The sequence below is a fragment of the Ascaphus truei genome, chromosome 22 (genome assembly GCF_040206685.1).
Source record: "Ascaphus truei isolate aAscTru1 chromosome 22, aAscTru1.hap1, whole genome shotgun sequence".
Classification (NCBI taxonomy): domain Eukaryota; kingdom Metazoa; phylum Chordata; class Amphibia; order Anura; family Ascaphidae; genus Ascaphus; species Ascaphus truei.
The window spans coordinates 632,501-653,667 of NC_134504.1; the positions used below are offsets into that span (position 1 = coordinate 632,501).

A 21,167-nucleotide genomic window follows, 5' to 3' on the forward strand; every position below is an offset into this window, starting at 1 on the left:
CAGTATGGATTCATAAGAAACAGATCTGATTTTAAAAATAAGATACCATTTTACCATGAAGATCAAATTATAACAACTCTAAAGTTACAATCTTAATGTGAGTTGTACATTAACTAAACTAATATAGGTTTATTGTGACAGAATTGTATAGTTTAAGGGAACATTGAAGCATTTCATATAGCAAATACAGTACTTCCCAAAGTATTAGGATCATTTATATAGAAAGTGAGATATTGTAAATAAAATGGAGACAGTGGTGCTGGATTCCAGAGGAATGTGTCAAATTATTATTGAATAAAGCAGCAAGTTATTAAACGCAGCAGTGTAAGGATGAACCTCATAAAGCATACAGTACATGATGTAATGTGTACATTGAGCTTTGTCTTTAAAGCTGTGTTTACGTTTAGGAAGCTCGGGGCATGTACACAGATACTGCTCTGACCACGGAATTTGGCAAAAGATGGAAAACTCAACAGAAATTTGGCGTGACATTACGGAATGTTTTAAAAATAATCACTTCCAACTAAATGTAAGTCTGGCTTGTTTCTTTTATCCTACATCTGTAATCCCCTGGGGTTTCTTACATTCTTTAATTGATGGGTTCAGATATTATCATGAAATAGTGTAGATTTTACTATAACAAATAGTGGGTTGGAATCCTTACGAATGAATAAAAAAATGTAACAAACCAATAATTGGTGATTCTATGAGCATTCCATCAATTAATGCGCCCATGTTTCTAGTATTAGAAATGTTTTAATTAGCAATTAATGAAAGCAAAGCCTATTGTATATATTCGCTTACATAATATTTCTGTTTGCTAATGCTCTTTAAGGGAGTTTTGAACAGCTGAAATGATGAAAGAACGGTTACAAATGATAATGAAGCTGTTCTATGGCTGAGCGCTTATACTTTATTGTAGCTCCAAACATGTTACTAAACAGGACTACATTTTTAATTTTCACTTTATTCCCTATCTTTTAATTGTTATTATTGCTCTGGCTCTGGAAGAGCGCCAGCATTGTACATACACATTGGCTACTTCCTCGCACATACAGTATATTCAAGTAAACAAATATTAAGCTCTGTGTGCTATTGCAAGTAAAACCTATAAGGAAGTACAGTACCATTAAAAATACAAAGTTAAGAGCAAATAAATAATCCATCTTTGGCTACTAAAGCTCTATTTAAGTAGTTCCTCTCTGGTGTTGAGTTTCTACCAGCAATAGCAATGTATGATATGTATGTAGTCCACTATATATTACAATTAATAAAATATTTGAAACTGTTAAACAAGAACTAAGAGCGCAGTTTAATTACAATAAAATACAACCACTACCATTTTCTGTGGGGTGCTATTTATACAATTAGTGTAGTAGTAGATCTGAACATGTCATTTGTTCTGATATCTTACGCTTAATGACCCAATATTGCATTTACCTATAAAAAATCTTCTGCGCATCATTTAACATGCGGCAGCAATGTGTATTCAACCTACACAGTAACTATAAGTAACATCGAAGATACTTTTCCCTTTAGTACAAATGTCAATGAATCTGTTAAAGAGACAATCCCCAGACAAAAAGGAAACAATCAGTGATGCTGGCTTTCTTTAAAATGTATTAACGGAAAAATATTCATGTTTCTTTTTCAGCTGTGGACACTAACTCTCATATAGGCCAATAATATATTATCCATTCATTTGAATGAGCCATTAAGTGAGCCACAATCCCCTGTAAATGGGACCTTAATCGTCCTCCAACCTTGGTGGCTTGACTAAAGCTGGCATAGTTATTAAATAGAAGAAAGGGAATACTAACGGTGCAAATGTCTTCTCTGCCAAAAGAGGAGAATCTACAGATACCCATCAAAGGATATCCATTGTGAATCACTGGTAAAGCACTAGGTGACTAGGGTACCGTAGGATACCAATAACTATTCCCCAGCCCAAGACACTAGAGGTCTTGACACCACTTTTTTTTAACATAGATTTATAGAATATATAGTTACATTATTTTCTATTTTTTTTTGTCAAAGTAATAACTGTACTCCTTTATCTTGTTGTAGGAAAAAGATCATGCATTACTTTCAGCTCTACAGCTCAGTTATACCATTGGGTATTCAGTGTCTCTGGGAACACTTGCATTGGCCCTTTTTATTCTATTGATATTCAGGTTGGTATAACCTCATCTGGTTTAGAGTTTAACAGCTACTAATAACTGTACTGTAGTGAGTGATCGGACCTGTTGAAGGCAGTAAGGAACTCTCCAGACTTATTATAATGGCAAGAGGACGGGAGACCAGGACCTTTAACACCTTTTAACCAGGATCATTCAATAAGCAAAACAAGGTAGTGGAATAAAATGAGGTATATTCGGGTAAACCCGCGTACACACAGTGAAATACAAAATACAGACAGAATACACACTTACTGGGGGTCTGGGGGTGAAAACTAGCCTCAAATAGGTGCAGGGCGACTGCTTCGGAAGGCTTACCTTGACCGGGAAATCCTCCCGGGCTTCCTGGTCCTCTTTTTGGCTAAAAACCTTAGTCGCGACCGCTACGTTCTATTCTCAAAACTTGGACTTCGCATCTGACTTGGGGCCTCATGCACTAAAGTCCGATAGAAAAAATCACCAGGGTTTTTAAATCGCCATTTTTTACAGCGTTGCTACCACGGTATGCAGAAAGCCCAGAATACCAGTGATAGCAACATTTCCACAAATGGCGAGTAGCCGGCGCCGAGATGATCTGCCCTCCGAAAAGGGCTCACCTGCCGAGTTGTTTCTGCTGCAGAGAGAAAGACACGTCTCTCGCTGCGCAAATCTCGCCGGAAATTAAAGTTGTTACATTTTAATTTTATTAATAGTGTAGATGAGCAGGGAGTTTCCGGAGCAGAACCGGGGTGATTTGAGGTCCGGGGACCCCCTGCTTCCCGAGATACAGGCCGCATTATTGGGTGCCGGTATCTGCTATGCATTGAAATGTCCCGGTCACGTGACATGAGACATTTAAATGCATTGGAGATACCGACACCCCATAATAGGGCCCGTATCTTGGGAAGCAGCGGGTCCCCGAGGCTGAAATCAAAGCGGTTCAGCACAGGAGACCCCCTGCTCCCGCACACTTTTAATAAAAATTACATTAAAGCAGCTTCATTACCTTAGCGGATATCCGCTAAGGCAATGAAGGGGTTAAACACCAGTGCCGTGCTTATTGTGGGTAGAGGTGGTGGGTGAAGGGGGTATTAGTCCCAAGGATGGGTTTTTAGGCCTACTGGGTGGGTAGCGGGAGGAGTTAACAACTTCATTACGTTAGCGGTATTAACCGCTAAGGTTATGGAGGGGTTAAGTCCAGCCGCAATCCCCCCGCAAGGCATAAACACCCACCAAGGGCCAAATACCAGCTTCACCCACCCCCGCTACCCACAATAAGCATGGCACTGGTGGTTAACCCCTTCATTGCCTTTGCGGTTAGCCGCTAAGGTAATGAAGTTGCCTGTAAATGTATTTTTATTGCATGGGATTCATGCCGGGGGTCTCCGGTGCAGGTATTAATGGATATCAGCTCTGGAGTCTCCCGGCATCAATCCGATACAGGAAAAATGCATTTTATTTTCTAAGTGCCATCTCGCTGCTCATCGGCAGCTTCTCCCCACCTTCTTGCCGACTTTATTTGGCGAGGCGATTTGGAGAGGAAACCTCCATTCTAGAGTGGCGATCAGCCTCGATAAGCTAATCGGGCTACTAGAATGCAGCGGGTTTGAGAAGCTGGCGGTAAGTGGCTTCTCGCCGCGTGTTTGGCGGGTTTTTTTTCTCTGCAACAAAAAGCGGCGATTTTTGTTCTTATCGGGGCTTACTGAATAGCAGTAGGCTTTTTTGGCGATAAGTGGCTTATCGCTGCTTATAGCATGAGGCCCTTAGTCTCTGCTGGGCAGTCTTTTATAGCTTAAGAAATGAAGCCGGCTGCTTTGCTATTCATAACAGAGCAACTTTGAAAAGCTCGTCCGCGCTTCACCGAGTCACAGGATGAGCGCGCACCTAGCCGGCCACGAATCACCCGGCAGAGCAGGGCGCACGAGCGCCAGCGCGCCCTCTCCCTGCCTGGCCGCGGCCATAGAGTTTTATAATGCCCTTGTATAATAGATAGCTGCTGCATAAAATGTGTTAAAATTTCATTATTTGCATCTATTACTTTGGATGAGAAACAGTCTAGTGGTTAAGGACATAGATTTTCACATCATCAAGTAACTGTGGGTGAGATATGCTAAGTTCCGAGACCAGTCATTGCACAGGGATCCTACGCTGGCTGCCTTTCAATTAACGACAGTCAATGCAGGGTCACTGTGGAATAATCGGTATCGGAGCTATGGAAATCCCAGCATATTGGGGATCTGTATTAAGATAATGCTATTTGCTCTTTAATACTGTATACTTTTGTCTTAAGCTTTTCCGGGACTGATTGACATACCAGCTACGTTACACCTATTTTCTACAAGAAAATAAAGCTCATATCTTCATCGGAGCAGTGAGCCTGATGGAGATGGAAGTGGAGGGCACACCACTTCTGTTTGTCATCGGAGGGCTGGTCACAACCATGTGATCTTTTAACAAAGCGAACACATGGTTGTGAATCCGGAGAGTCCATGACACTCAGGTGCCACTGGACCTCCAGCAGGGAAAAGTAAGCTTGCTCTGGCGTCACATGTATGAAACTTGCTATTTGAGTTACTTACTTCACACCCGGTGGGTTAAATGGACACAAAGACAAGAGAAGCATAAAGCAGTTACAGATGATATATCTTCTTGCAGGAGATGTGTGCAGAGGTGTTTAAAACAGGAAGTGTTTTTAATCAAAATAAGCTTTTATCAGTCGGAAACTTCAAAACACACATCTTGGGATTAGCAAAACAGGGAGGCAGGAAAACGAACAGCGAACTCCGACCTGGAGTGCTAACTAACACCGCATACTGGAGCGCTAACTAACACCGCATACTGGAGCGCTAACTAACACCGCATACTGGAGCGCTAACTAACACCGCATACTGGAGCGCTAACTAACACAGCATACTGGAGCGCTAACTAACACCGCATACTGGAGCGCTAACTAACACCGCATACTGGAGCGCTAACTAACACCGCATACTGGAGCGCTAACTAACACAGCATACTGGAGCACTAACTAACACCGCATACTGGAGCGCTAACTAACACCGCATACTGGAGCGCTAACTAACACCACATACTGGATCGCTAACTAACACCGCATACTGGAGCCCCTATCTAGGGGTTGGGGGGCTAGGCCCCTTACCAACAACAAAGGACAAAACCGGGCGGAGGTCAGTTACCTTTGGCTGGGGTAGGGGTCTGCAAGTCCCTGTACAGGGTTTCTCTCCACAACTGTCCAGGGTCCAGTCTGTTAATGAGCCAGGTGGAAGCTGGTTAATTGCTTCATGCTGAGATGAACCTGCTGGGTGCCACGGCTAGGTGCCACCCTGCTGGGTGCCATGGCTAGGGACATGCTCTTCTTGTAACGCCTTTAGACAGAGGAAATAACCGGTCACACTCCTTATATTATTGCATTAAGCAAATCCTCTCCTAGCTGTTCCAGTCACCCTTCCCAAAATAATTACTCATGTAAACGGAACAAAGTCTGTGCATTGCTCCCTTTTATATACAAAGACATGTAACATGTTACTGAAACTCTTGGTGCTAACTTAACTTCAGTAATTCCACCCAGGATTCATATTACCCCTGGGGTCTCTTTGCCTATTACAATTATGCTGTAACAGTTTTATGCTTGGGACGCCTTATATTTGCATTTTGTTAACTGGTCACTGATAGTGCTTTGTACACAAGTAGAAATATTGTATTTATTAGAAGCATTATGTAATTAATTACTATGAAGAACATTTATATGTGCTAGGCGTATATTATATGTGCTATACTTATTGGAATGAACTCACACACATACATAATCAAACATATATGTATATATATATAATAATTATTATTATTTGGTTCTGCAGGAAACTTCACTGCACTAGAAATTATATCCATATGAATCTGTTTGCTTCCTTTATCATGCAAGCTCTGACAGTCCTTATAAAAGATATTATCAACCACAACACTGACCCAAAGAAACCAAATGACGAAACTGAATGGATGGCGTATTTAACTTCCGAGGTAAGTTCGGATATTAAACCAAATATACCATCCTTTGTAATGTGTGATTAGGAAAGTCTTTTTTTTCTGTCTGTCTTGGGCAGCAGCATTAATTAGGTTGTTAGCGATATACAGCCGGAACCTTCTGTAACTGACCCTAGCCGGCCAGCGATGGGTGACACCTCTCAGGCCACGGAGTCCAATGGGCTGTAAGGTTTCTTCCAGCACCAGAAAGTGCCATATGGCACAGTGCTTACTGCACCGACACACTTTATTCGAGCAAATACCCAGTATGTACCTGGCAGATACCTGGAATGCGCCGCTCCTCACCTCTGACAAGCCCCGTTGCGTTTGCCTTCCCAGCCTGGGTTCATGCCTGGCTGACGGGCGGCTGATCTGTTAAATGATAATGATTAGGATTTAATAGGCTGCAATGCTTCGCGTGTCTACCAGATGGCATAAATTCATGAATTGTAATGCAGTATATATATATATATACTGTGCAGTATTGCAGCCAGCTGGAATAAAATGCTTCAATCCCTGCCTGGAAAATACCTCAATGCACTCGGGCAGAAAACAGTCACAAACCTCAATACACCCGGGTATACCCGAATTCGTGGGACTAGCCGAGCTCGAATAAAGTGTGTCGCCAGTGTATTAGTAAATGTGTCCTTTTATCTTTAGGCTACCAGCCCCAAAATGTTATGTTCTCTTTATGTTTGTATTTTAAACCCACTGTCTACTGTTTGTGTCTTCTGAAAAACAGATTCAAGTTAAAGAGTAGCACGGGGGGCAGCCATGTTTCCTCTTTGGTGATATGGTTTACCCAGGTACCAGAGACCACTTGGGATCATTTATGATTACTTCAATTATTTTATTCATCTTTAGGCCTTCCTTGATGATATTAAGTACGCATGGTTATTACCTTACACGAAAACATTCAAATTCCAGGTCTTCCGAATTGTGGCTACCTTTATAAATTCTATACTGTAAAATTCTGCGCACAATTTGTCATAAGAAAAATGTATTATATAAACCATTGTACTTTTATTGACCTTGCAACAAAACCCTTATTTCCAAAAAAATATTTGATAAAGTAGAATAATTGTGAGTTTTAACTGCCAGCGGATTTTGTAACATTTTGGTTTATGGGACAAATGGATTTTATTTGGAGTTCAGGTCCGAAAACTTAATGAGAACAATTACCGTCCACATAAATATGAGTTTCAGAATTGCACTTACTGTTTAGTTGCAAGCAGAAGGGGTTTAGGAGTATCACAGTACCACTCAGTTTAAATGCAGTAGTAGTATTTAGACTTTATTTAGATCAAATATGCACACAATATATGAAAAGCAAATGCTTCTGTGCACTCAATTCAGCAGTGGAGACAACTGTGGGGTAATTGAATGGTGACACCTGTGGGGTAATGTAGTGGTGACACCTGTGGGGTAATGTAATGGTGACCCGTGTGGGGTAATGTAGTGGTGACACCTGTGGGGTAATGTCATGGTGACACCTGTGGGGTAATGTAGTAGTGAAACCTGTGGGGTAATGTCATGGTGACACCTGTGGGGTAATGTAATTGGTGACACCTGTGGGTTAATGTAGTGGTGACACTGTGGGTTAATGTAGTGGTGACACCTGTGGGGTAATGTAGTGGTGACACCTGTGGGGTAATGTAGTGGAGACAACTGTGGGGTAATGTCATGGTGACACCTGTGGGTTAATGTAGTGGTGACACCTGAGGGGTAATGTAATGGTGATACCTGTGAGGTAATGTAATGGTGACACCTGTGCGGTAATGTAGTAGTGATACCAGTGGGGTAATGTAGTGGTAACACATGTGGGGTAATGTAGTAGTGACACCTGTGGGGTAATGTAATGGTGACACCTGTGAGGTAATGTAGTGGTGACACCTGTGGGGTAATGTAGTGGTGACACCTGTGGGGTAATGTAGTGGTGACACCTGTGGGGTAATGTAGTGGTGACACCTGTGGGTTAATGTAATGGTGACACCTGTGCGGTAATGTAATGGTGACACCTGTGGGGTAATGTAATGGTGACACCTGTGAGGTAATGTAATGGTGACACCTATGGGGTAATGTAGTGGTGACACCTGTGGAGTAATGTAGTTGTAACACCTGTGGGATAATGTAATGGTGACACCTGTGGCGTAATGTAGTGGTGACACCTGTGGGGTAATGTAGTAGTGACACCTGTGGGGTAATGTAGTGGTAACACCTGTGGGGTAATGTAGTCATATCACCTGTGGGATAATGTAATGGTGACACCTGTGGGGTAATGTAATGGTTACACCTGTGGGGTAATGTAATGGTGACACCTGTGGGGTAATGTAGTGGTGACACCTGTGGGGTAATGTAATGGTGACACCTGTGGGGTAATGTAGTGGTGACACCTGTGGGGTAATGTAGTGGTCACACCTGTGGGGTAATGTAGTGGTGACACCTGTGGGGTAATGTAGTGGTGGCACCTGTGGGGTAATGTAGTGGTGACACCTGTGGGGTAATGTAGTGGTGACATCTGAGGGGTAATGTAGTGGTAACACCTGTGGGGTAATGCAGTGGTGACACCTGTGGGGTAATGTAGTGGTGGCACCTGTGGTGTAATGTAGCGGTGACACCTGTGGGGTAATGTCGTGGTAACACCTGTGGGGTAATGTAGTCGAATCACCTGTGGGGTAATGTAGTGGTGACACCTGTGGGGTAATGTAATGGTGACACCTGTGGGGTAATGTAATGGTGACACCTGTGGGGTAATGTAGTGGTAACACCTGTGGGGTAATGTAGTGGTGATACCTGTGGGGTAATGTAGTGGTAACACCTGTGGGGTAATGTAGTGGTAACACCTGTGGGGTAATGCAGTGGTGACACCTGTGGGGTAATGTAGTGGTGGCACCTGTGGGGTAATGTAGCAGTGACACCTGTGGGGTAATGTAGTCGTATCACCTGTGGGGTAATGTAGTGGTGACACCTGTGGGGTAATGTAATGGTGACACCTGTGGGGTAATTTAGTGGTGACACCTGTGGAGTAATTTAGTGGTGACACCTGTGGGGTAATGTAGTGGTAACACCTGTGGGGTATATAGTGGTAACACCTGTGGGGTAATGTTGTGGTGCCACCTGTGGGGTAATGTATTGGTAACACCTGTGGGGTAATGTAATGGTGACCCAGTGGGGTAATGTAGTGGTGACACCTGTGGGGTAATGTAGTGGTGACACCTGTGGGGTAATGTAGTGGTAACACCTGTGGGGTAATGTAATGGTGACACCTGTGGGGTGATGTAGTGGTAACACCTGTGGGGTAATGTAATGGTAACACCTGTGGGGTAATGTAATGGTGACACCTGAGGGGTAATGTAGTGGTGACACCTGTGGGATAATGTAATGGTGACACCTGTGGGGTAATGTAGTGGTAACACCTGTGGGGTAATATAGTGGTAACACCTGTGGGGTAATGTAGTGGTAACACCTGTGGGGTAATGTAGTCGTGACACCTGAGGGGTAATGTAGTGGTAACACCTGTGGGGTAATGTAGTGGTAACACCTGTGGGGTAATGTAGTGGTAACACCTGTGGGGTAATGTAGCGGTGACACCTGTGGGGTAATGTAGTGGTGACACCTGTGGGGTAATGTAGTGGTGACACCTGTGGGGTAATGTAGTGGTAACACCTGTGGGGTAATGTAGTGGTGACACCTGTGGGGTAATGAAGTGGTGACACCTGTGGGGTAATGTAGTGGTAACACCTGTGGGGTAATGTAATGGTGACACCTGTGGGGTAATGAAGTGGTGACACCTGTGGGGTAATGTAGTGGTAACACCTGTGGGGTAATGTAATGGTGACACCTGTGGGGTAATGTAGTGGTAACACCTGTGGGGTAATGTAATGGTGACACCTGTGAGGTAATTTAGTGGTGACACCTGTGGGGTAATGTAGTAGTAACACCTGTGGGGTAATATAGTGGTAACACCTGTGGGGTAATGTAGTGGTAACACCTGTGGGGTAATGTAGTGGTGACACCTGTGGGGTAATGTAGTGGTGACACCTGTGGGGTAATGTAGTGGTGACACCTGTGGGGTAATGTAGTGGTGACACCTGTGGGGTAATGTAGTGGTAACACCTGTGGGGTAATGTAGTGGTGGCACCTGTGGGGTAATGTAGTGGTAACACCTGTGGGGTAATGTAGTGGTGGCACCTGTGGGGTAATTTAATGGTGACACCTGTGGGGTATTGTAGTGGTAACACCTGTGGGGTAATGTAATGGTGACACCTGTGGGGTAATTTAGTGGTGACACCTGTGGGGTAATGTAGTGGTAACACCTGTGGGGTAATGTAGTGGTGACACCTGTGGGGTAATGTAGTGGTGACACCTGTGGGGTAATGTAGTGGAGACACCTGTGGAGTAATGTAGTGGTAACACCTGTGGGGTAATGTCGTGGTAACACCTGTGGGGTAATGTCGTGGTAACACCTGTAGGGTAATGTCGTGGTAACACCTGTGGGGTAATGTCGTGGTGACACCTGTGGGGTAATGTCGTGGTGACACCTGTGGAGTAATGTAGTGGTAGCACCTGTGGGGTAATGTCGTGGTAACACCTGTGGGGTAATGTAGTGGTAACACCTCTGGGGTAATGTCGTGGTAACACCTGTGGGGTAATGTCGTGGTAACACCTGTGGGGTAATGTAGTGGTAACACCTGTGGGGTAATGTCGTGGTAACACCTGTGGGGTAATGTCGTGGTAACACCTGTGGGGTAATGTAGTGGTAACACCTGTGGGGTAATGTCGTGGTAACACACATATTGCACACAGAACGCATGAAAGTAAATAATAAAAATGGTGACAAACAAGATAATGTTCACTGATTACATGAATACATTGCAATCATATGAATGTATCACATACTGATAACAATGTGTAAAGGGGAACGTCCTTAAGGTGCTGGGGTACAAATAAAGTCGGGTGGCATTAGTGGGAGAAAGGGAGGGAAGAAAGAGAAGGATCATTAGTAGAGTTAGGGTGTTCTGAAGGTTGTGGGGTGCCTGGTGCAGCTCTTGGAGGAGGTGATCCTGGCACCAACAATGAGAGAAATGGATCTAGAACAAGAGCTCAGACAAAGGGACCTCCAATAGTGTACCAAGTAAAATCAATTTATTAAATATGTAATGGAAAAAGTTTGCACTCATGAATTGAAGCTTATAACAAGCACATGGTAGGCTATCTGAAGGTTTCTGCAGTCCTGGGGCTTTCCGTCTGGTGTCTCCGATTTGTGCTCCGGTGCTATAGCCGCACTGAGCTGTATCTATGCCATAGTACCATCCTATAATGTCTTGTTTCCTCTGTTCCATAGGAATCCATCACATGCAGAGTTGTTCAAGTTCTCATGCATTTCTTCTCTGGCACAAATCACTTCTGGCTGCTAGTTGAAGGAATATATCTCCATACTATTTTAGTTACCGTAGTGTTAGCAAAAAAAAAGCTCCTGCTGAGATATATTGTAATTGGCTGGAGTAAGTATGGCCTGTTTATTTTATTTATTATATGATGATATATGTAGAAGGGTCCAAAATTAAAGGTTATTTCCTGAAGTCTCCTGACTGTAATACTGGGACAGAACCAGTACAAGAGAATTGCACCAGAATTATCCAAGGAAAGAATACAGCAAGAAATTTTAATGAGATTCCTTTTCTTTGATAAATATGGTGCTGTTTTTTGTAATGATTTTACCCAAGTTTTGCCGCCTGTAGATTTTAGTACACAGAACCCTAAAAATCAATGAAGAAATTCCCCAGTTTTGATTTGATACATGGGGTTCTACAGTATGTATCAATGTAGAGATGCACTGCCTCGGATGCAGCGAATGCAAATACAGTTACTTACATCTGATCCAGTATGTTAGACATCTGTCACTTCAGATATAGATACTTTCGGGGGAAATAAAAAATGGGACAGACGCAGACTTTTATACATCTCATAATCTGTGTCTCATGTTACTCTCCCCAACTACTCCTACTGACTCTCCCCAAGGTGCAAGCTGGGGCAGAATGTGATACATCTCATTATAATCTGTGCCCCATGTAACTCCCCCCCAACTCCTCCTACTGACTCTCCCAAAGGTGCAAGCTGGGGCAGAGACGCAGAATGTGATACATCTCATTATAATCTGTGCCCCATGTAACTCCCCCCCAACTCCTCCTACTGACTCTCCCCAAGGTGCAAGCTGGGCCAGAGACGCAGAATGTGATACATCTCATAATCTGTGCACCATGTAACTCCCCCCAACTCCTCCTACTGACTCTCCACAAGGTGCAAGCTGGGGCAGAGACACAGAATGTGATACAGCTCATTATAATCAGTATCAAGTAGAACAAATTGGTAAGTGCTCCAAGAACAGGTTTGCATCACATGCATCAATATATCAAGGTGCTTTAAGTTTTCTCCAATTTTGCTGGGAACATTTGTATTGAGTGGTTATCGGAGGAGATAAGTGAGTGGATAGTCAACTATATTTTATAATGAGATGTATCAAACTTGGCACCTACAACGGGTATAGGCACTTTCCTTGTTCGTTGCAGCCATTAAATCCTTCATATGAACATATTCATGTTATGGTCCAAATGGTTCAGTCTTGATACATATACCCCAGGATTTAAATATTTAACGATCGTTTACTCTGTCTTTTTTTACAGTGTTTCCTCTTCTCTTCGTTGTACCATGGGCAATAGCAAGAGCACTTTTTCAAAATTACGGGTACGTTGTTAATAATCTGCATATACAAAAATGTATCTGTTTAACATGTTCTTGTGCAAAAGATTCCTCTTTGGTCAATATTTAATATGGTTTTAAGAAACAGTAATTGTGCTACCATTTTATAACTGTTTGCATTTTCCCATAAAAAAATGCACGCTACTGGAAAACTCATCCTTGTTGTAACAGGGCCATTCCCCTGTCTAAAAGGCTTCCAAAATAAAGCCTGTCTTTAGCTGATGAGTCCAGCAGGGAGCTGGTTAACTTCAGCAGACGTTAATTGACCAGTCTCCACCTGACTCATGAAGCCTGCTAGCTCAGGGAGAGTCTGTGCTGCCAGAGAGATCCCAGTGCAAGAGAGACACTCTGTTCCAAGGATCCCCGGTCCTTGGAACTCACCAGAGGCAACACCCACAAACACCCCCACAGACACTGGAGTGATGTGGAGAAACCCCGCCTACAGGTACCTCTCTGTGGAATATGCCAAAGGTTGGTAAGAGGCCACAGCCTCTTTCAGCAAACACATTTCCTAATTTCATCTTCCCATCTTACTTTTGGTGGTCGTCTTAGTCTTTTGATATCCCTTGGAATCTAGTCAAGTACCATCCTTGTCCGACGATGATCATTTCTTATTGCGATTTGTCTGACCCGCTGCCATTTTCATTTCTTTATTCTTGTGATTATGTCACAAACTTTTGATTACTTCCGAACCCACTCATTCTTTTTCCTGTCTCTTCGGGTAATACCCAGCATGCACCACTCCATACTTGTTTGAGTTCTCTGAAGCTTCTGAATTATCTTTGCATTTAGGGTCCATGTTTCACATCCGTACGTGACAGAATACATTGTCAAACATTTCCCTTATAAGGCACAATGGAAGATTATGAAGGTGCTTCATTCAATCTTTATTCTCCTATTAATTTCATTCGAAAAAGGTTCCCATCCATTGATACTTAGTGGCCAAGGTGACTGAAGTTTCGTTGTTGATTCCTTTTTCTTCTCAATTCAATGTCTTGAACGATTCCTTGTGTTGCTGTGAAAAGTTTTGGTGACATAGTGTCTCCCTGTCGCACACCTAGCCCAGGCCAAAGGCGGCCAAATTTGGGGCTGCAAAAATGTCTGCCCCCATATACATTTGCCGCGCTCTTGGGCCTAATGGGAAGTGATATGTCGGCCGCCTCCTTGGTGCCGTCCTCCATCTCCCTTGTAATCCCAGGATTAAATGACGCCGCAGATGACCCAACGTGACATCACACGGTGTCACAATGCCATGACAATGTGACGCAGTGCGCCGTCACATTGATGACGTCCGCTGCATCATTTAACTGGGCTTCCAAAGGAGAAGGAGGGAGACACCAAGGAGGCGGCGGACACATGTAAGTGCCATGGGGCGGTGGATGTTTAAATCTGCCGCTGCGCACACTCTTTCTAATTCTTATCGCGCTTGTATCTTCACGTGCTCTAAGGGTGATGTGGCATTCTCGTAAATATTCCTTATAATATCAATGTAGACTTCTTCAGCATTTTGACTTCCTAATACGTTTAAAATGGCTGAAGTGTAGAAAGAATTAAAATTAAATTTAAAAAAAGAATTAAGCCGAGTGGTAAATCGGATTCATTACTTCGGGAGATAACTTCTTGTACAACTTGGATGTGGTTCACTGTGTTATATCCGCTGCGAAATCCCGCGTGTCCTCTAGTCTGGGCAAAGTGCTGGGTCAGTTGCAGCCGGTGAGAGAGTATCTTCATAGAAATGTTAGAAGTGATTGGAAGTAGACTGATTTGTCTGTAGTTCTTAACGTCTTCTTTATCTCCTTTTTATGGATGAAGATAACTATGGAATTGTTACATTGTTCATTGGATTTTCTACTTCTTCCCCAGTGTCTTTTAAGATTTCAGATGTATTTTCCCTGGGGACCTTCCTGTTCTTCATGGATTGTATTGCCTATTGCCAACTGGAGTGATTTTTCTGCTCTAGTTGTAATTCTTTGCTGTTATTTGAGATTCTTGATGTTGATTGTTTGTCTCTTATTTTTAATCAGTTTTCTTCTCTCCATCTTCGCATTAAAATGGAATTTGTAGTGAACCAATTGGTATCGCTTCTTGTGTCAAAAACAGTTAAGTAATGTTCAGTCTTAAATCACATGCCTCTAGAGTGTAAGCTCTCCGGAGCAGGGTCCTCATTACATATCTGTATCTGTTTGTGCATGTTTGTCCTAACGTGTATGTAGCTGTTTATGTAATATACGTAACTCTGTACCCCCATTGTACCGCACTGCGGAATATATATATAAAATCAATATCCTAGTTAACCAGAAGTTATTATTATTATTGTTTATTTGTGAAGCGCCAACATATTCCGCAGCGCGGTACAATATATACATATATACATACAGTATATATGTGTGTGTGTGTGTGTGTGTGTGTGTGTGTGTGTGTGTGTGTGTGTGTGTGTGTGTGTGTGTGTGTGTGTGTGTGTGTGTGTGTGTGTGTGTGTGTGTTCTGCAAAAACCCAATGAATTAAGTTTAATACCAATGAAAATTAAATTGGAGAATCAGAGAATTCTGTTCATTTTGCGTTCATAGCCATCACTCATGAACCGAATGAGGAATTGGCAAATTGGCAAAATGATGCACGGATCCAATCTCCCCTGGCCGTGTACATACTGTAAATATTGATTAGGTAACTGATGTACCATAAATCAAGCAGCACACTAGGGAATAGCAAATGTAGACAGTGAGAGGCTAGAAAAAGGTAAGAGAATTTCAAAGGATAACATTACCTACAGGACGTGCTTCATAGGGATAATATATATATATAAAATATATAAATATATGTCCCTGGTGCATACTGCACAGCTGCAAGAGGCTGCTGCACAGGCTAGAGCCACGTTACTAGAGTTGGTTATGAGACTGGTAGAGGTTCTTCCATGACCAAGCACTGTGTGTACTAACAGCATGGTGGAGCGTCACATGATCAGTTGAAAAATGACTACAGAAGACCTACCTACCTATCTTTGAACCACTACCAGGGAGGCTTAGCCCCAGGAACAGTGGGCTGGCATACTGAGGAGCAAATTGAGACGTTTACTATAGATGTGACAAATGCAGAGTAACATTTTCAACAAGCTGAAGAAAAGTGCTTATAACTGACAAACTTGCCTGATGAACTTGAGGAAAACATTATATTTACAACTGAAGAAATGACCCAGAAACAAAGCGAAGGTTTATACCAAGAAGTGGAGCAACTCAAGGACATTGTGGAAATTGTAGGAGGAAAAGCTTTGAAGGACCTGTCTGTCATGCAGAGTAATTGTGACAGTCTTATACTTGGTGCCGAAAATCTCAAGAGGGGAACTGATGAATGTTGGCTTGTGGAAAATGAATCCCCTCTCTATCTCCAGCCCTTACCTCTGTTCCTGAACACAATGAACTCTATAAACCAGGACTATTAAACTTGCACGGAACTCCATGCACAAGTGGGGACATACAGTACATATATGGTACAGGATCTTATATTATGCTGGTTATTGTCTCTGTACTTGGATGATTTTGTGCTGTATTGTATCTGCTTGGTGGCTCTTGTTCCACCATGGTGTTTCACACGATGTAGGTTTAGTAGATATTTTACAGATGTAGCGTGATAATATTTTGCAGTGCAGCACTTGGAGCAGGAGGAGCGTGGCCTAAGTGAGACCGTTATTGCGGATTTTCCCAGAAACATTAACACAGCAGGTATCCCTGCTTCTGAATGGGACTCCTGCAGAGTAAATCCTACCGGGCAGCACCAGTCTGTAAAAGCTGTGCAGACAGATCAGAGAGAAGCAGTCCCTCTCTCTGTGTCTCCCCGCACAGCTCTTACAGCAGAGAGATCAGAGAGAAGCGGTCCCTCTCTCTGTGTTTCCCTGCACAGCTCTAATAGCAGAGAGATCAGAGAGAAGCGGTCCCTGTCTCTGTGTCTCCCCGCACAGCTCTTACAGCAGAGAGATCAGAGAGAAGCGGTCCCTCTCTCTGCCTCCCCGCACAGCTCTTACTGCAGAGAGATCAGAGAGAAGCGGTCCCTCTCTCTGTGTCTCCCTGCACAGCTCTTACAGCAGAGAGATCAGAGAGAAGCGGTCCCTCTCTCTGTGTCTCCCCACACAGCTCTTACAGCAGAGAGATCAGAGAGAAGCGGTCCCCCTCTCTCTGTGTCTCCCCGCACAGCTCTTACAGCAGAGAGATCAGAGAGAAGCGGTCCCTCTCTCTGTGTCTCCCTGCACAGCTCTTACAGCAGAGAGATCAGAGAGAAGCGGTCCCTCTCTCTGTGTCTCCCTGCACAGCTCTTACAGCAGAGAGATCAGAGAGAAGCGGTCCCTCTCTCTGTCTCCCCGCACAGCTCTTACAGCAGAAAGATCAGAGAGAAGCAGTCCCTATCTGTATCTCCCTGCACAGCTCTTACAGCAGAGAGATCAGAGAGAAGCGGTCCCTCTCTCTGTCTCCCCGCACAGCTCTTACAGCAGAGAGATCAGAGAGAAGCGGTCCCTCTCTCTGTGTCTCCCCGCACAGCTCTTACAGCAGAGAGATCAGAGAGAAGCGGTCCCTCTCTCTGTCTCTCCGCACAGCTCTTACAGCAGAGAGATCAGAGAGAAGCGGTCCCTCTCTCTGTGTCTCCCCACACAGCTCTTACAGCAGGGAGATCAAAGAGAAGCGGTCCCTCTCTCTGTCTCTCCGCACAGCTCTTACAGCAGAGAGATCAGAGAGAAGCAGTCCCTCTCTCTGTGTCTTCCCACACAGCTCTTACAGCAGAGAAATCAGGGAGAAGTGGTTCCTGTCTCTGTGTCTCCCCACACAGCTCTTACAGCAGGGAGATCAGAGAGAAGCGGTCCCTCTCTCTGTGTGTCTCCCCACACAGCTCTTACAGCAGAGAGATCAGAGAGAAGCGGTCCCTCTCTCTGTCTCCCCGCACAGCTCTTACAGCAGAGAGATCAGAGAGAAGCGGTCCCTCTCTCTGTGTCTCCCCGCACAGCTCTTACAGCAGAGAGATCAGAGAGAAGCGGTCCCTCTCTCTGTCTCCCCGCACAGCTCTTACAGCAGAGAGATCAGAGAGAAGCGGTCCCTCTCTCTGTCTCCCCGCACAGCTCTTACAGCAGAGAGATCAGAGAGAAGCGGTCCCTCTCTCTGTGTCTCCCCGCACAGCTCTTACAGCAGAGAGATCAGAGAGAAGCGGTCCCTCTCTCTGTCTCCCCGCACAGCTCTTACATCAGAGAGATCAGAGAGAAGCAGTCCCTCTCTCTGTCTCCCCGCACAGCTCTTACAGCAGAGAGATCAGAGAGAAGCGGTCCCTCTCTCTGTGTCTCCCTGCACAGCTCTTACAGCAGAGAGATCAGAGAGAAGCGGTCCCTCTCTGTGTCTCCCCGCACAGCTCTTACAGCAGAGAGATCAGAGAGAAGCGGTCCCTCTCTCTGTGTCTCCCCGCACAGCTCTTACAGCAGAGAGATCAGAGAGAAGCGGTCCCTCTCTCTGTGTCTCCCGCACAGCTCTTACAGCAGAGAGATCAGAGAGAAGCGGTCCCTCTCTCTGTGTCTCCCTGCACAGCTCTTACAGCAGAGAGATCAGAGAGAAGCGGTCCCTCTCTCTGTGTCTCCCGCACAGCTCTTACAGCAGAGAGATCAGAGAGAAGCGGTCCCTCTCTCTGTGTCTCCCCGCACAGCTCTTACAGCAGAGAGATCAGAGAGAAGCGGTCCCTCTCTCTGTGTCTCCCCACAGCTCTTACAGCAGAGAGATCAGAGAGAAGCGGTCCCTCTCTCTGTCTCCCCGCACAGCTCTTACAGCAGAGAGATCAGAGAGAAGCGGTCCCTCTCTCTGTCTCTCCACACAGCTCTTACAGCAGAGAGATCAGAGAGAAGCGGTCCCTCTCTCTGTGTCTCCCCACACAGCTCTTACAGCAGAGAGATCAGAGAGAAGTGGTTCCTGTCTCTGTGTCTCCCCACACAGCTCTTACAGCAGAGAGATCAGAGAGAAGTGGTTCCTGTCTCTGTGTCTCCCCACACAGCTCTTACAGCAGGGAGATCAGAGAGAAGCGGCCCCTCTCTCTGTGTCTCCCCACACAGCTCTTACAGCAGAGAGATCAGAGAGAAGCGGTCCCTCTCTCTGTGTGTCTCCCCGCACAGCTCTTACAGCAGAGAGATCAGAGAGAAGCGGCCCCTCTCTCTGTCTCTCCGCACAGCTCTTACAGCAGAGAGATCAGAGAGAAGCGGTCCCTCTCTCTGTGTCTCCCCGCACAGCTCTTACAGCAGAGAGATCAGAGAGAAGTGGTCCCTGTCTCTGTGTCTCCCCACACAGCTCTTACAGCAGAGAGATCAGAGAGAAGCGGCCCCTCTCTCTGTGTCTCCCCACACAGCTCTTACAGCAGAGAGATCAGAGAGAAGCGGCCCCTCTCTCTGTGTCTCCCCACACAGCTCTTACAGCAGAGAGATCAGAGAGAAGTGGTCCCTGTCTCTGTCTCCCCGCACAGATCTTACAGCAGAGAGATCAGAGAGAAGCGGTCCCTCTCTGTGTCTCCCCACACAGCTGTTGCAGCAGAGATCAGAGAGAAGCAGTCCCTCTCTGTGTCTTAAAATACATGAATAACCCCTAACCGCTAAGGCATTGAAGGGGTTAACCCTCCTGCTATCCACCCCCCCACCCGGGAAGCCTAATCACCCTCCTCAGGGTAATTACTGGAGAATATATTTTCTTACTAGATCGACCAGTCATGGCGGGTTACAGTCTTCCCTCTCACTGTTTTTTTAGAAAAAAAAATTACATTCGGACTATGCAGAAGGCAGATCTTTGATAGCTTGTTATTACTAATTTAATCTGTATTTAGGTGCTTTTAATGGTGATTTGTTTTCTTATTTATGCAATTAAAACATTTATTTGTATTTTTCTTGTCATACCGGAGGGCTTATCTTTTGGGCTCTTGGTATATGTATGTATGTATGTATGTATGTATGGATGGATGGATGGATGGATGGATGGATGGATGGATGGATGGATGGATGGATGGATGGATATATATATATATGAGAAAGTTTACAAAACTAAAACAAATCCGGCAAATTTCACACAAAAACAACTTCACTTCCACTGTTAACATTGTCCCTGACAACTCAAACAAAATACTTTAGTACAGTAAGTGAGGTTTGTTCGCAGGCTGCGGTTATACCGTTTTAGTGGTTCACCTTCATTTTTCTCTTCTTAGAAGTAGTTTTTATACAATCCTTCATGCCTTCACCAGTATCCTATTCAGGCGAGGCTGTAAGAAGGCATTTGTGAACTCTTATGACAGCTGAGTGTTGCTACAATCACATCAGACAGGAATGCCATGTTATTTTTTAGATGTACAGTAGTCTAAGATGTCAAATGTAATCTTAGGGAGTCTTACAAGTATGAAATACACTTATTTAATTTTGGATTTGCTCAGACATTTGTAAGAAGTGACAATAATCCCTTTGAACCTGATAATATTCTTCTCATTTTTTTACTCAATTGCTTTGAGAACAGCAAACAAAATCCTGTGTTTCAAAATGTTTATTCTTTATGGTTTTAGATGCTGGAGAACAAACGAGAATGTGGGAATCTGGTGGATTATTAGAGGACCAATGTTTCTTACCATACTTGTAAGTATCAAAACTGGTATACAGAGCTCTCAAAAACTCACAGGTTTATATACTGGAAGAAGCCTATGAGGTTTGAAAGCTCTTTACACTATCATTTAATCTATAAAGATCCCTACTACTGTATATCAAAGCTAATAATTAATCATTTAAAATATATTAAAATGGAATACATTCGGACACATATATTGGGTACATTCGGACACGTATATTAGGTATGGGGGGCGCAACATTTCCTGGGGGGGGGGGGGGGGGTGCGGCGCATACAGAGGCCCCGTGCTCTTCCACACAACATTTAAATAAAATGCCAGGAAGCGCGCAAGGCATCTGTAACTGCCTCTTACCTGCTCTCTGGCAACTTCTGGTGACACGTCGCCATCAAAACACGGAGTCAAATGATGCCAGGATGCCGGAGGGAAGGTAAGGGGGGGGGGGGTGGGTGGGTGAACAGGCAGGGAGGGAGAGCAGGAAGGGGGGCGCAAACAAAAAAGTTTGCTCACTCCTGTATTAGGTGACCACGTTTATTCTGGGGTTTGTTGGTGGTGCTAAAGGCACTAATTCACTATAATCATCTTTACAGTATGGGTATCTCATTCAGTTA

General features: G+C 44.4%; 1 protein-coding gene across 1 annotated transcript in view; it reads left to right on the top strand.

Moving 5' to 3' along the window:
* The window catches only part of GLP2R (glucagon like peptide 2 receptor), a 78,730-nt gene that overhangs the window by 41,881 nt on the left and 15,682 nt on the right, over positions 1-21,167 (top strand). The window contains exons 4-9 of the mRNA XM_075579595.1: positions 408-529; positions 2,068-2,174; positions 6,029-6,185; positions 11,533-11,692; positions 12,872-12,932; positions 20,500-20,569. Coding sequence (XP_075435710.1) covers positions 408-529; positions 2,068-2,174; positions 6,029-6,185; positions 11,533-11,692; positions 12,872-12,932; positions 20,500-20,569 — 677 coding nt within the window. The remainder of the gene's footprint in view (positions 1-407; positions 530-2,067; positions 2,175-6,028; positions 6,186-11,532; positions 11,693-12,871; positions 12,933-20,499; positions 20,570-21,167) is intronic.